The sequence below is a fragment of the Lagopus leucura genome, unplaced genomic scaffold (genome assembly GCF_019238085.1).
Source record: "Lagopus leucura isolate 7727_CA_CO unplaced genomic scaffold, USGS_WTPT01 157-0_obj-0_obj, whole genome shotgun sequence".
NCBI lineage: Eukaryota > Metazoa > Chordata > Aves > Galliformes > Phasianidae > Lagopus > Lagopus leucura.
The window spans coordinates 7,539-23,956 of record NW_024962412.1 but is presented as its reverse complement, the minus strand read 5'-3'; the positions used below and the strand labels follow the sequence as shown (position 1 = coordinate 23,956).

The 16,418-nt window shown below is 53.4% G+C and overlaps 1 protein-coding gene across 1 annotated transcript; it reads left to right on the top strand.

Moving 5' to 3' along the window:
* Positions 1-1,347: 1,347 nt before the first annotated feature.
* LOC122190601 (protocadherin-10-like) lies at positions 1,348-5,483 on the top strand. Its single transcript, XM_042890657.1, has 4 exons — positions 1,348-3,846; positions 4,791-4,849; positions 4,946-5,034; positions 5,224-5,483. The coding sequence occupies exons 1-4, from the start codon at positions 1,348-1,350 to the stop codon at positions 5,481-5,483; spliced, it is 2,907 nt and encodes a 968-aa protein (XP_042746591.1).
* Positions 5,484-16,418: the final 10,935 nt, after the last annotated feature.

The following is a 16,418-nucleotide window of genomic DNA, read 5'->3' as shown; positions in this document are numbered from 1 at the left end:
GGAGGATGAAATGGGGAGGGGTGGCCCTGGCTCGGAAGATCGTGCAGAAAACGTGCCGGCAGCGATCGGCGCTTACGATACAGCTTGGGCTTCACTTACCAGGAGTCGTCCCGATCCCACCGCTCCCTCTCGGGTCCGAGCCCACGCGTGACCCGGCGCCGGCTCTTATCACCCGTCCGCCCCGCGCTGCCACCCTGCCGCCAGCCCACCCTTCCCCGCTGCCTTCCCCGGCAGCCCCACGAGTGCCGCGTCCCGCGTGGATCGCGCTGCGCTCTCGGGGTCCGTCTCCCCCCTCCCCGTCCCACGACGCCCCCAGCCCCGCTGCCTGCGGGATCGCTCCGCGCACCGCCTCCCACGCGGGACTCCCGGGGCCAGCAATTCCCTTCCGCGGGAGCCCGCCGGGAACCGGGAGGCAGAGACAAAGGCGGTAAAATATCCATGCTCAGCTCAAGCCGCTCCGAGCCCCGCCGATCCCTTAACTAGATCGTTAGAGGATTATCCGGGACCTCTGCACCGGGGGGCGGCTGTCCGCGCCGTCCCGCTAACGGGAGTCTGCGGAGCTACGGGAGAGAGAGCGCAGCGAGGATCGTCCTCTGGGTCCGGTACCGGGTGGGGCGGGGGTCGTCCTCCGGGAACCAGGGCTCTGTCCGTGCCCTTCTCCCGCTTCGGGGCCGGAGGAAAGTTTGTGCCCGTGTCCCCGCCGCGGGGAGAGCCCGGAGCTCTGATCGCGGTGGGATCGCGGACGGGGATCGGAGAGGGCTGCGTATCTGTACCGACGGGTTGCGGGTAGAGGGGGGTGTCGGGGGCGGAGGCAGGCGGGGGCCGGGGGGGTCTCTCAGTGCCTCTGTGCCGATGGGCTCAGCTTTATCCGAGGCTGTAATCCCCTGCTCCGGTAATTAAAAACTCCGCATTACAAGGAAAACGGTGTGCGGGGAAATGTAATCAAGTCTGGAGGGGCTTAACCATCTGCTAAAGGTTAGGACCGGCACGGCGAGGGACGCAGCCGGGGGATTTGGCAGCCGCTGCGATCCGCGCTCCTCTTAATCTTACCGCGGGGACGGGCGCCGCAGTTGCGGGGTAACACCGGCACCCCGGGCCGGGGCAGCGGTCGGGCTCACCGGGGCTCCGCTCGCTTTTAGCGCGGCTTCGCCTTCACCTCTGGGTTCAGCCCCATCCCCTGATTGAGAGGGGCTCCGGCGAGGAAGGGGTTAAGAGGAGACCGCGGTGGGGGCCGGTACAGCGCGGTCGGAGCCGAGAACGGCCCTCCCCGCCGACCCCGGCAGACCGGAATCCCTCGGAAGAGCGAGGACGGGCACGGCGGGTGGGCTCCAGAGGGGCTGCGGGGCCATGGGGACCGGGGCAAGTTGCGGGAGGGGGCAGCTTTCCCTTCCCTCCTTCCTCCTCCTCCTCCTCCTCCTCCTCCTCCTCCTCCTCTCCCTCCTGGCCGCGCCGCACTCCACGGGTGGGCAGCTGCGCTATGCTGTGCCCGAGGAGCTGGAGCACGGAGCCTTCGTGGCCAACCTCGGCGAGGACCTGGGGCTGGACGCGTCCACGCTGTCGGCGCGGCGGTTCCGCATTGTGGCCGGGGCCGGGGCGAGGCAGCATCTGGAGGTGAACCTGGAGAACGGGATCCTCTTTGTGAACGAGCGGATCGACCGGGAGGAGGTGTGCGAAACAGGGGGCACCTGCCTGCTCCACCTGCAGCTGCTCGTCGAGAGCCCCCTGGAGCTGTACCGTGTGGAAGTGGAGGTGCTGGACATCAACGACCACGCTCCCACCTTCCCCTGGCAGGAATACGTGCTCGAGGTGGCTGAGTCCGCCATGCTGGGTGCCCGCTTCCCGCTCGAGAGCGCCCAGGATCCTGACGTGGGCACCAACTCGGTGCACACCTACCAGCTCAGCCCCAATGGCTTCTTCTCACTTGAGGTGCAGACACGCAGCGACGCCAGCAAGTTTGCAGAGCTGGTGCTGGAGCGCGCCCTAGACCGTGAGCAGCAACGCACGCACCGGCTGCTGCTCACCGCTCTCGATGGTGGCATCCCCAGGCGCTCGGGCACAGCCCACGTCCTCGTCACCGTGCTGGACGCCAACGACAATATCCCCGCCTTTGACCAACCCTCGTACGGAGTGAGCCTGCCCGAGGATGCCCCCGCTGGCACCTTGGTCATCCAGCTGAACGCCACCGACCTGGACGAGGGCCCCAACGGGGAGATCGAGTACTCCTTCAGTGGGCATGCGCCACCAAGCGTCCGAGAGCTCTTCCGCGTGGAGCCCCGCAGTGGGCAGGTACTGCTGAAGGGCCCTCTGGACTACGAGCGTGCCAGCCTGCATGAACTCTACGTGCAAGCCAAGGACCGTGGGCCTTCGGCAGTGGCTGTGCACTGCCGGGTGCTTGTGCACCTCCTCGATGTGAACGACAACGCGCCAGAGGTGACCCTCACCTCAGTTTCCACGCCGGTGCAGGAAGATGCCCCACCGGGCACCGTCATCGCAGTCATCAGTGTTCTGGACAGGGACTCCGGAGACAATGGCCGTGTGAGCTGTGAGCTGAGCCCCAGTGTGCCCTTTGAGCTCCGCTCCTCCTTCCGCAATTACTACACACTGGTTACCACGGAGCCACTGGACCGGGAGGCGGTGTCCGAGTACAACATCAGCATCACGGCCCGGGACATGGGATCCCCAGCCCTGCTGACTCGCAGCACCCTCACCGTGCCGGTGTCCGATGTGAACGACAACGCCCCGCACTTCCTGCAGCCCTCCTACAGCGTCTACGTGATGGAGAACAATGCGCCAGGGGCCTCCATCTGTTCCGTCAGCGCTCTGGATCCCGACTGCCAGCAGAACGCCTACTTGTCCTACTCCATCACCGATGGGCACATCCATGGCATGCCCGTGGGCACCTACGTGTCCATCAACTCAGACAGCGGGCACATGTATGCCCTACGCTCCCTTGATTATGAGCAGATCCGCAGCTTCCAGATCCAGGTGCAAGCGCAGGATGCGGGCTTCCCCCCGCTCAGTGCCAATGTCACTGTGCACATCTTCGTGCTGGACCAGAATGACAATGCTCCTGTCATCGTGTCCCCCATGCCGCGCAATGGCTCTGTGGCCACCGAGCTGGTGCCACGCTCCGCCGGGCCTGGCTACCTGGTGGGCACAGTGTCAGCAGTGGATGCAGATGCAGGGCTGAACTCCCGCCTGTCATACCAGCTGCTCCAGGCCACCGACTTCACATTGTTCAGCCTGGCACCGGACACTGGTGAACTGCGCACCCTCCGCTCCTTCCTGGAGCAGGATGCGGCCCGGCAGCGCCTGGTGGTGCAGGTGAGGGATGGAGGGCAGCCATCGCTCTCAGCCACTGTGTCCCTCCTGCTTTCTGTGGTGGAGACAATGCCACAGACTCTCTCTGACTTCAGCAACTTCAGCCTCCCCCCGGAAGCCTCCTCCTCCTCTCCACTTACCCTCTACCTCCTGGTGTCCCTGGGCTCCATCTCCTTCACCTTCCTGCTGGCCATCCTCATCCTCACAACCATCCGGTGCCGTGGCATGCGATACCCATGGCAGGGTGATGGCTGCTGCTGCTGCCCCCGGCCCAGGCGCTCTCCTGACGGTCTCAAGACATCCAACCTGGCAGCACAGCCTGGTGCCAGCACGGCCACCCACCTCAATGTGCCTGATGGTGGTCCCCCAGGCTACTGCTACAAGCTGTGCCTCGGGCCAGAGTCTGCCCAGAGCGACTTCATGTTCCTCAAGCCCTGCAGCCTGCCCCGCAACAACGAGAAAGGTCCTGGGAATCTGCCTGGGAAGCGGACCCGGCCAGGGCAGCCCCTCCAAGGCCCCAAGCAGGTGAGGTGGGCACAGGGCTGGCACTGCACTCCTCTGTGTCCCCTACCCCTAGGGGTCTCAGCCCACAGGAGGAATCAGGCACTGGTCCTCACGGAGGATAGAGTCAGGTGGTGGGGATGCTCCACCATGGGGAAAAGCAGGAGTGAGATGGAGTCCCCTGCCCATCACTGTCTGTGAGCATTAGAGGCCATGGAGCTGCTTCAGTGCCTGGGATGGGGGGGGGTGAGGGACCATCTCCACACCAGGACACCTCTGTGCTCCTCCATGCCAGGGGATGCAGTGGGGAGCAGGGTCCACTCATGTCCTCATCCAGGCACTACGGCCATGGGCCTTGTTGCTGGGGAGGAAGTGGAGGTCTCAGGGTGGGATTTTGATGTCAGCATTTGTTAGGTATTGAAATCGGGGATGCCTCATTTTCCCAGTGAGAGACTCTGTCCAAAACACGATTACAAAGCTGGAGAGTGATGAAGAATCTAATCCACTTACTTCAGACTTCTAATGAAGCAGCCCTGCAAGGAGAGCGCAGGACTCGCTGCCAGCAGGCTCTCCCTCTGCATCTCCTTGCATCGCTGGCTTTGCCTGTTGTGTTAATGGGATATTGCAGCCCCAGATCATTGAGCCCATTCTTCACCCTCACTCCGGGTGCCGGAGACCTGGGTGAAGTCATCATCACATCTGCATAAAAGGGTTTTTAGAATTAAAATCTGCTCTCTCTCCCCAGAGCAGAGCTTAGCAATGGAACTCCCACACAGGTGGTGAGCGAGTCTGCCTCTGTGACAACCCGGTGCCCTGAGGGGGAGTCCCAGAAGGGAGGGGGATGGATTAGCTCTGCCTCAGTTGCCCTGTCTGCAAAATTGGAGCTTCCCACAGGAAGAGAGGATGGAGGAGTTGGGGCCTTGCTGGTTACTGAAGGCTAACAGACATTCCCCACTCTGTGTTTCCAGATAAAGCAGCCCAACACAGACTGGCTGCCCCCCAGCGTGCAACGGCCTGCACTGAAGAGGTACGGGACCTGTGGGCACAGGTGGAGGGGCTGTGGGGATGGGGAGGCTCCCGCTGATGCAGCACTGGATTGGTCTCTTTGGTCTCTTCCCTTTAGCTCCCAGAGCCTGGAGGATGTGGGGGAAATCCGCAAAGCCCTGCAGAAGGAGCACGAGAGGCTGTGCACGCTGGTGACCCCAGTCTCTGGTCAGTATGGGGGTGCTGGGGTGGGAGACCAGAACCAGACGATGTCCCTGGGGTGACACAGCCCTGCCCAGGGCCCTGGGGAGGAGGGAGGGTGGTGACACATGAGTGTTCTGGGACGTGGTTGTGACCGTCCCCCTGAAAAGGGGTGCTGATCCCAACAAGCCATCCTCACACCCATCTTTTCTCCAGAGTTTCAGAAGGCCTCAGCGGGCACTAACAGCATCTGGGCGCCCCAGTATGGCCCGCTGTACTCTGGGCACGTCCCAGCCCCAGATTACCAGCACAACGTCTACATCCCCGGCACCCCAACTCTGCTTTCCAGTAAAGATGGCCCCCTGGTTCCAGGCCGGGAGAGCAAGAACAGCTTTTCCACCTTTGGCAAGAGGAAGAAAATGACGACGTACTACGATATGCCTGACAGTGTGGTTATCAACAACGACCTGAAATAGTGTCTGGTGCCGGGCCTGGATCACCCACATTACACTTTACTTCAGCTGCTGGGTCCATCTGCAGCACACAGCTCCATTCACGACTGCTCCAGAGTTTGTAGGGCTGCCTGCGGGTAGGGAAAGGAGTGAGAAGATGAGGCAGGATGGGGGTTGAGAGGGGAGCAGGCGTTTCTCCTGTCTCTTGCAGAGCTGTGTTGGCAGCAGGTGCTGCTGGGGGTCCAGGTGAACAGATTTCAGCAAATCTGCCTTGAGTTTACCTATTGCCATGTCCTCTTTAGGGGCGATCCATCTCTGTAAATGTTGTCACTTTGTCTTGTCTGGCTGTGTGAATGTACTGTGCTGCATGCCTGTATTTCTGCTCCAGGAAGAAGGGAGATGTACACAGACCAAATGTGGCATCAGTTAGTGGGCAGCAACCAGTGCCCTGCTCCTGGGACTCAGTAGGAGGTGCTGCACATCCAGAGCTGGTGTCTGGTTTCTGAGTGCAATCCCAGCCATCATGTGGGTTGGGATTCTTCCTCTTCCTCTTCAAACTACCACCTGACACATGCAGAGCTGTGAAGTCCAGGATGCAGCTGTATCCTGAATGCTACCAGTCCCTGCTCTGCAAACAGCACAGGATGGCCAGAAGGGCTGTTGGAGATGCACAGGGTGAGACCCTGCTGAGTAACTCCAGGGCAACATCATCCGAGAGGAAGTTTCCTTCTTCTGAGGAGTCCCAGCATGGTGACAGCTCTCTCCCCTTCTCCTGTTCTCACTTGCATCTCCATTTTTCCAAGTCCTGAGCACCTTGGTTAACCCCACCTGTGCAGGACACGCAGCTCCTGCTGCTCTCTCTCCTCTTCAAGGACTTCCACCAGGCTGCCAGGAGCCCGAGGGCCGGGCTGCAGCCCCAGAACCCCACACCTGTGCACCCGCTCTGTCTGCCAGCATTGCTGATTGCTCGCTTGTGACCAGATAGCTCGAGTCCAGCCCATCTGTGCAGAACATGACAGCTCTTTCTAAAGCAAGTTTGTTTCATGATGTCTGATTTGTACCAATAAATGGTATTTTGCTAGCTCACTCTGCCTGCTGGCTGTCCTGAGTCCCAGCTGCACCCGGTGGCAGGGATCATCACTGAGCTGCAAAGCAGGAATCAGCTCCAGCACATGTGCAGACCCTATGGCTTTCTTCACTGCTGGAGCAGCCTATGAAGGCTCATTCATTCCTTTCACCCAGAGGCTGGGGGCTCAAGGTCCCCTCTTGCTGCACTCAGGCCCACCTAAGGGCCTGGCAGAAAAGCACGAGTGGCAATGGAGATGCCTGGAGCTGCTGGGGAGGGGGGGTTGGATCTCGCTGTGGATTATTGTTATCTTTGTGCATTGCTTTCTATGGCTCATTTCAGCTTTCTCCTGGCTGCTCACCGCTCACCAGCTTGCTGCAGGAATAGGAGTGCAGGAGGAGATAATGTGGATGCGGCTGGGGGAGGGTCCAGCAGGGAACAGTGAGGGCAGTATCAGCTGGGGGCTCCTAGCTGGAGGTGGGAAGGGGCTCAGCTTGGGGTAAAGTGCAGAGATGGCCAGGCTGTGGCTGTTCCTTCTCCTGTCCCTGCTTGTTAGGGATAGGCCTGAGGAGGCTGCAGTGCGGCTTTTGGGATTAACCCAGAAAAGTCCTCGTCTGTGTGCAGGTAATGCGCACTTTGGTGGGAGGGGGCAGGAGCACAATGAGGGGCCTGTGGGAGTCAGAGCCCCGGGAGGAGCGGGCTGTGGACATGAAAGGGACCTGGCTGCTGCTGGTGCCTCCAGTCCCAGCTTGCATTTGCCTGGCTGTGAGCAGATGAAAGATTCCCTGTCCCAATTAGAAGGTAGGATGAAGGATTTGTTGCTGCCGAGTGGATTCTGCAATGGCCTCTGCAGAGTGCTAACGGTAAAATAGAACCCAAAGCAGCTGCTGCCTGAGACCCTGAACAGCATTAGCCTGTTTCACTGCTTCAGAAGACAAAAGAATTATGCAAAGTGATACAATAAAATTAATAACAGCCTCAAGAAGCAATAAAAGCATCAAATGGACTTGACTCCCTGCGGGGGCAGCAAACATCTCCCTCTCCTAGCTTAGCTCCAGTAATAACTTCCCTGCTGTTGTCAGGTGGTGCAGGCCAGGCATTAGGAGAGTGCTGCAGCCCTTCTGCGTGCCCAGTGCATGAGACCCACGGCACACTGGATCTAATGAAGCAGAGCCATTGAATTGTATTGGAGTTGCAGATGTTGCATCCCAAAATTGAGCCCCCAAACCATAGGCATTGGAAGCGGGCAGTTTGCACGGGGGCATCTCACACAGGAGAAGCCATCTAGACATACACACACATCTGCACATCCCACTGACCCGCAGGCATGCAGCACGGCTCAGATCAGATCTCCTCTGAGAGCTGTCTGGGCTGGTCAGCCCAGCCCTGCCCCAGCCCTCCACTTGCCCTGAGCATTCTCTGCTTTGCTGGAGGAAATCCTGCACTAAAATGGTTCAATTCCAATATCAATAAAAGGAGAGACTTGTCATAGTGGAGATAGCACTTATACCTGATGGTAGCTACAGCACTGCCCCATCCACAGAGGGCATGTCTGGTCAGAACGGTCAGTCTGACAGCTCTTCCTCATTTCACAATCTTCCATGGGGACAGGCAGTCATTAAAAATGCAAGCTCTCTGCCCTACAACCAGTTATTTTTACAACTCTTCCCGTGCTTTCATTCCTGCACAGCTCATGGGCATTAGCTGGTTTCTGTAGTCTGGTAATGCATCGGGCACGAGAGCTGCTTCAGAGACATACTCAGTGCTCTCCATCCATACACTCTGCTTGTACATCCCAGTTCTTTCAGAGATCCAGAGGCAAATCCTGCTTTCAGGGACCTGCCAGCCAGCCTGAGATGTGTGTCTCCAACAGTGGGAAAGCTGCCATGTGGTGCCATTGGCTGCAAAGTGCTGTGGGCTGTGTTAGGCAGCGCAGAGTGCTTCTGGGCACCATCTCAAATGGGGCTTTTTTGTGCTCTCACTCTTGCTGAATAGACTCTTTGGATGGAAACATTGCTATATCTCTGTAATGACTTAAAAGCGTATAGCAGAGAGACAAATTGAATCCAGAGGCAGAGAAAAAAGAGGCCAGAAAGGGCCCAGAGGGGCTGGTGCTCAGCTCTACCGCAGTCTGCAGTAGCATCCAAAGAGCCCCAGCAATCCTCCATGGGTTGTGGGTAGAGCCATGGGCACGTGTGTGTGCACTACTCATCGGAGGGAGAGGGGTCAGCGGGACCTCACAGCCCCAGGGAGCGGAGGGGCTGCGCGTTGGGTGAGTTGGGTGAGTGCTGGATCAAGCCCAAAGTTGTGGACTTGTGGTTAATCCCCATCTCCAGTGAGGCTGGGCCTTCATTTTGTTCTGTTTTCCATCCTGAAGGTGCCACTGGAATTATCGTGCCTCAATTTAGGTGGGAATGGATCCGGACCCGTCCTGATTTCGTTTCAGATTGCCTCAGTGTCTCTACCACCTCTCCAGGCTCACCCTGCTGAGCAGGGGGCTGCTCCTGCTGCATCCCCTTCCGGCCTCCTTTTGTTCGGCAGAAACAAACATCCTCCAGCTTTTGTCACAATAATTACGCCTCTGCCACACTGAGAAACGGTCCACACGACTGTCATGTGTTGATTTTCTCTGCTTCTTTGCACCTTTTTTTTTTTTTTTAAACTGCTCATCAATTCCTGCTTGCTCCACAGGGCTCGCAGGAAGGAGTCGGCCAGGCTTTGCCTCCCGCTCCTCCTGCAGTGTGCTCTCAATCTACGCGGTGGAAATGTCACTGGCTCCGTTTGCAGCCTTCACTCAAGCGGAGTTAATGTTTCTTGTTAGTGATAATATGACTTAATCAGCTTAATTATTGTGAGAACAAAGTAGACACCTTTGTGTATTGAATAACTGATGGCACATTGGACCAAAAAGCACAGAATGAGGCTTTGAAAATGAATTAAATATGACCTCTAGTACAATCTGCACTTTGGCTAATGATTCATCTCCCATGGAGCTCACTGATTTACAAATCTTACATTTGAATAAATGATACATTCTTTGAATGTTTTAAACAATAGCAGCAATTTTTTACTTCTGCATTTGGAATTCAAAGCGTTCCTCCGATGCCAGGAAGAAGGGCAAACACGTTCGTGTTAAACGGATTGAAAAATAAAACATTTGTGCAGCCGACCGTCAGAAATACATCCAGAGGATCCGGAGCCATTTGTGATGAGATATTTATTTTAATTCATTACCAGGGATATCTGCAACAACAGGTGAAAAAAAATGCAATGGGAGGAATGAAGAAAGAGGGAAGATTCGCAGAAGGGTCACTGAGGTCTTCACATTGAACCCATTCATTTCAATAATGCCTACAACAGAAAATGTCATTAAATAGCTCCAGAAATGTCTTATCAGACATTTTTGCCTGCACAGAAAATAAATCCCACTTGTACAGAGGGAAGAGAAGCAGGGAAAGCAACCATCAATCAAGAAAATCATTACGAGTATTAGCAGGGTTTCAGATAGGCCGAGATGGAAAGAGTGTGTGACAGCATGCTGCATGTGAAATAGGAAAATGGGGGTGAAATTGCTGTGTGAACCCAGAGAGAAGATGAGCTGTCTAAATTTGTTCTGCTGCAGTGAGTCATTGGATGTCTAGATCCAAATTTTCCCCTAAAAAGCGTTGGAGTTCACTGCGGTGCAAACAATAACACAGATACCCATTGGGGAATTTGTTTCAGCTCTAGTCTGTCTGAAATTAGAGATTCATTTGGACTCTCACATCACAGGGACACTGATATTCCTTCCTGCAAGTTGCTGGGTATGGGGGCTACCTGAGCTAACGGCCAGGCTAGGCTGTTAGTGTGGGAGCAAAGTCTCTGACCCCACTTCTGGGTGGATCCAAGAGTGGAGATGTCTTTCCTTTTCGTTTCACTTTTTGACTTGTTTTTTCTCTGACCTCGCTTTTGGCACATAAGGGTGGTATCTACTCTGCCCTGGTAAGGCCTCATCTGGAGCACTGAGTCCAGTTCTGGGCTCCCCAGGACAAAAAAGACAGGGATCTCTTGGAAAGAGTCCAGCGGAGGGCCACGAAGATGGTGAAGGGCCTGGAGCATCTCCCCTATGAGGAAAGGCTGAGAGAACTGGGTCTGTTCAGCCTGGAGAAAAGAAGACTGAGAGGGGACCTGATCCAGGTCTATAAATATCTAAGGTGTGGGGGGCAGAATGGCGAGGCCGGACTCTTTTCAGTGGTGAATGCAGACAGAACAAGGGAAAATGGCCAGAAACAGCAGCATAGGAAGTTCTGCACAAATGTGCTCAAGAACTTCTTTACAGTGAGGTGATGGAGCACTGGAACAGGCTGCCCAGGGAGGTGGTGGAGTCTCCTTCTCTGGAGATGTCCAAGACCTGCCTGGATGCCAACCTGTGCGACCTGCTGTAGGGAACTGCTTTGGCAGGGGGGTTGGACACGATGAGCTCTGGAGGTCCCTTCCAACCCCTACAATTCTGTGATTCTGTGATTCTGTATCGTTACAAGCTTTGAATCTTGTTACAGACTTTGCAAAGCTGTTGTCCACTGTAATTCCAGTGAGTTTATACAAAGGTAATATTACTGTGAGTTTTGCCAAGCAGCAATCCACTGCAAGTTTTAGGCAAACTTCAAATCATAAAATCATAAAGGTTGGAAAGGGCCTCGAGGACTCCCCAGTCCAACATCAGCCCAGCCCCACCGTGCCCCCTGACCACATCTCAGTGTCTCTGGATCACCTCCAGGTACAGTGACCCCACCAGCTGCATGGGCAGCTTCTGCCAATGCATCACCATTGCTAAATCTATGGTTAGTTTGAACCTCTCGTGTAACAGCCCTTACTCCTGTGCTGACTGAACCTCTCTTGAGAGCAGATGGAACACGTCCACCCAGCTCACCCAAAGGCACATCCCTGCAGGCATCTGTACGTGAGGAGTTGGACGTGGAGCTGAATCCCATCTGTAGGATCCTACTTCCCCAGTCTCTTCCTTGCTTTTCACTAGAAGTGGAGATAAAGCCATGTGTGCCAGCACCTGTCTGTCCCTGGCATTTGATCAGAGACCAGAAGAGCAGACTTGCTGCTTGCTTTGAGTCTCCCCTGGATGACCAGGCTTCAGGAATATGATCCCATGATCAATTTCTTAAGCTTTTTTTTTTTTTTTCTGGTGTCAGGAAATATTTATTTGCAACAATATTATATTGTTTGCTCTCCTCAGTCTCCTTTTCTTCCCTTTAACTTCTGTCTGCAAAGTGGTCTGATCACCGTCCCAGCATCTATGGAGTGCTCAGTCAGGGCAGAGTCTGTCCCTGTGTTCTCCAAGATCCCCTGTCCTGGTGATGTCACTTGAGATGAGCTTCTGTCTCCCTCAGTGCCTGAGGGATACCTTCCAGCTTTGCTTATGGGGAGGATCCGTGATAACCAACTGCCAAATCCGTGCTTACTTCTGTTGGTGTGGAGAAGTTTCTTTGCAAAGGGACCCTACGCAGTTAGGAAATGGAAACAGGGTGGGAAACGAGCAGAGCAAAACATCGCAGGAGTTCTGTGATGCCTGCAGGTGGAATTTGAGTTAAAAGGATTAAAAAAGATAGTAAAATCCTCCTTTCCAATTGGATTGCATTGCTGGAGATTCTCTGAGCCTTGCAACGCACAGCAGTTGCCTGCTCTGAGGTTCCTTCCCTGGGGACCTTGCCTGGGATAGCTCCATCCATTTATCCCTGACTCTTGGCATCTACATAACACACTCACAGAGAGAGTTATTAGTTTAATTTTCTTGTGAATTACAACAGGGGCCCAGAGAATTAGAAGAGACTTTTTTTTTTTTTTTTTTTTTTTTTTTATTTTTTTTTATTATTATCATTACTTTTTGTTTTCCAGTTGAGAGATTGTAAATGAGGCTATTCATTCTGCTAGCAGCAGTGGGGACCCAAACCCAGGCCTTTCTGGAGTAATTGGTTTCTGATGAGCAATCACATGTAAAACCAATAGCAAAAGCAAGAAGCAAAATATAAATTCTCCCTTTACATGCCGAGATTTTCATCAGGACTGTGTGCCTGGCTTCTTCCTGGGATCCAATGGAAAAGCCAAGTAGTGGGTAAACAAGGCTGTGAACTAAGCCTGAGAAGGATCTTGTATGAGCAAAAGAACTGAGAGAACAGCATTGTCCATTGCCTCTGGGGACAGATAGAGCAACCACAGAAGTCAACAACCTCCAGCTTCTCAATGAGCCCTTTGGCACTCCTGGGGCTTTGGGCAGGGTGTGGGGAGAGCGGCTCCCTGCAGCATGTTTCTGTATGGGGTGGACCTGAGTGCACTGCTGCCCAAAAGAGAGCAAGAGATTGAGGAAGGCAAAAAGCTAGAGACCAGAGACCGGTGCCCATGCTGTATGTCAAACCAGGGAGTGCCAGCTGGTGGCAATCTGCCTGGCGCCCTGATTTGCAAAATGTGACAGACCTTGATGTTTGTATTTGATACAAGGGCTGAGACTGTGAGTCAGGCCCTGGTTATCTTTATTTTTTCACACTGCCAAGGAAGGAGGCTGCAAATCTGCCCTGACTTTTGTGTTCCTGATGAGTGCTATGGTGCTTAAGGCTTCATTTGTTTATTTATTTCAGAGGCAAATCGCATATCAATCCAGAAGCAGCTTTCAGCCTTTCCCAGGCTGGGGCTGTGGGACTCGTTCATTGGATTAACTGGATTGTTTGCTGCTTTATTGTTTTCCAGTAAAATCTGTTGGCACGCATGCACCTGGTTGGTGCCTTAATGATGAGTAGAGAACTGCAGGGATGACAAATGCTGAGAGCATTCTTAAACTCAAGTACACAAAAGGACCTCCAAAATAAGAACGATGTAGGCATATCTCTAACAAAATAAACCAAACAAATACACTTTTTTGAGCTTCCAAATGCTGAAAGCTGATCCCAAGGCAACATCAAGAGTAAAGGCTCTTCCAGGACAGACCTGGAAACCTGCTTCAAGCAAAGGGGAGCCCAGACATCACAGAATCATAAAACTGTGTTGGAAGGGGCCCCCTAAGGCCATCCAGTCCAAACCTCTGCAGAGCACAGGGACACCCACAGCTCCATCAGTGCTCACAGCCCATCCAGCCAGACCCTGGGTGTCTGCAGGGACGGGGCGCCGCCACCTCTCTGTGCACCCCGTGCCAGTGCCTCACTGCCCTTACGGTAAGAAATATCCACCCTTTCCAGGCTCTGTTCTGGGACAGAACCCATCACCTTTTTTGCTACTCTTCACCCAAAAGAAATGGATGCGTCGCTGCAGTTGCAGCAAGAACTCAGACTATTCAGATGTTGCTATTTTCACATCACTTTTCCTTACAACACACAGCCCAGTGCAACACTGACAGATGATCTAACCTTCACTTTTCCCATTTGCATCTAAGTGTTCTGGGAGCCCTGGGTGTACCTCATCCTAAGCATGCTTGCTGCTGCCATGTGCTGATGGGCTCTGATGCCTGCCCTGTCTTTTTGGCCTCTTGCCTGCTGCACCTTCTTAGAGATCACTATCAGTGCTGAAGATTTTTTCCCTACTTCGAACAGCTGGCCCAAGAGCCCTGCTTCCCCTTCCCTTTCTCACTTCCTCAAACATTTCCACTCCTGTCAGAGCTGAAGTTCCCAAATGACTCTTCTGCATATATGTACAGGCTGATCTCCAGAGCACACTTCAGTTTGTTTCTTATCGGGATATGTCTGTCCTGAAGGCTGATCCTTTCTCTTCCAAGGTGATTATGAAGAAAAGAAAAAGAAAGAAAAGGAAAAGAAAAAGGAAAAAAAAAAAAAAAAAGAGGAAGAAGAGGGAAGGAAAAGAGAAAGGGAAAGGAAAGGGAAAGGAGAGGGAGAAGAGAGAAGGAGAAGGGAAAAGGAAAGGGAAAAGGAAAAGAAGCAGGAAGTGAACCCTTTCTTTGTTTATAACTAAATTTTACTTTTTAACTTTCATTATTTTGGCTATGTCCCCTACTTCCCTCTTTCTGAGCTCAGCAATGAGGAGGTCAGGACTGAAAAAAATCACAAAACAACAGCTCACATCATTATACATTCCTTTTAAATGTGTGTGCTATTTACAAGGATTTACTTGCTATGGTGACAGTTTGTCAGAGACACAAAGTGATGCATGATAGAAGAACTTCTTTTATCAACACAGGCAACATTTTCATCACTGTGTTTGCTCATTTTGTGCTTCTGTTGTGACCTGGCCCAGGAAACCTGCAGAGGATGTAGGTATGTGGGAGACCTGTGAAAGAAAAAAGGAGACGGTGCTCAGGGCTATGAGAAATTCTGCCCTGGGGAAGTATTTGCAGCTGTTACAGATAGGAGGTGGAAAGGTGGGAAAAACACGGGGGAAAAGGATAAAATAACAGCTGGGAACACTTTACCCATAGCAAAATCTTTGCTTCATTCTGGGTGGCAACATGGGAACATGTAGTGCTTGGGATACTACAGATAGGAAATGGGATTGCTGGGTGCAAGGTCTTCCACCTTAGGTCCCAAAGAGCCCTCCTGTAGAGCAAAGAGGAAAGAATTCTTTTCTTCCTGCAATTGCTTAATGCTCGCTGTATTTGCAGAGAAGATACGAAGAAATATGAAGAAAATTCATCCCTGCACAAAATATTTTGGGCACCGAGAGTGTGGTGAAGTCAAGGAAGTGGAATTCTACTGCAAATGTCAGGAGCTATGAAAAATGTAACAGACTTTAATATTCTTCTGCTGTTATTGCCAAGAGTGTCTCTCACCTGCATTCACAGTAAGTGAAGTGCCTTTTATTGAGCCCAGATGTCACTGAGCAGGAAAGATTTCTCTGCTTCCCATTTTTATTTTAAAACTACACCGTGACATTCTGATAATAAATGCTCTCACCTTCCAAACTCTCACTTCAACTTTTAAGACTAATTTAAGACTTTAGGATTGACCCCTATTTCATGCTCCACTGAACTTTGGCCCCTCATGCCCTGCTACTTGCAGCTTACCTCTGAATTCTGCATTCCAGGCTGTAACTACCTGTGGTACCTAATGCTGAGCCAGCTACTTGGATGCTGCACTGAAGATGTAAAACATTAACCATGCATCTCTTGTAGCTCACTTCCCCATGGGGTTATGTTTCAAGGTAAGTGGTTTGCGTAAGATCCCTCTGAGACCTGCATTTAGTTTTTATTCAGTAGTATAAACAACCTGCTGCTTTTGTGCTTCTCCCTGCAGAGCAAAGAAAAACCCATTTTACACATTAAAATTGAAAGTAGCGTTGCTGAAAGGGTTGTGATGGCTTTTCATGGAGCTCAGAGCATCACGCCTTGCTCCAGGAGGGATCTCGCAGGATGCAAACAGCCCCCACCATACAACCCTCCCCCCCCCCCCCCCCCCTCCTCCAGACCCTCTGCCGGGGAGGAATGGGGTCAGCATCCCCCAGCTCTGTCTCACTGCCCAGATCTTGGGTATAAAAGCAGCACTGCTTTCCTTGATGCACTGCTTTAATTTCATCTCGATAAAGGCACCCCCAAGGCTTGGAAAAGAGCTCTGGAAGGGGGAAACCCGGCTTCCAGCAACTCTATGAGCAAATCCAGAGCCCCAAACCACGCTGTTTAATGGGAGAGGCTCCTGCCGGGCACCGGTGCTGATGTGCACAAAGAGCGGTGGCGGCAGATGAGTGAGCAGCTCCCCCGCGCCGGGATTTGAGCAATCAGGAAATATAATCCGAGCTGGAAAGTGCCCGAGCATCTGCTGGGTTATTAATAAATTGTATGCAATCTGTCCGGGATGAACCTCGGGACGGAGGGAGCCATCTGCTCCCGAGCCGGAGCACTAATGGTATCTGGGGAATGAACTTAGCAGGGTCGGCCGGCCGCGCTCCTGGGCTGCTCTGATGGCACCGGC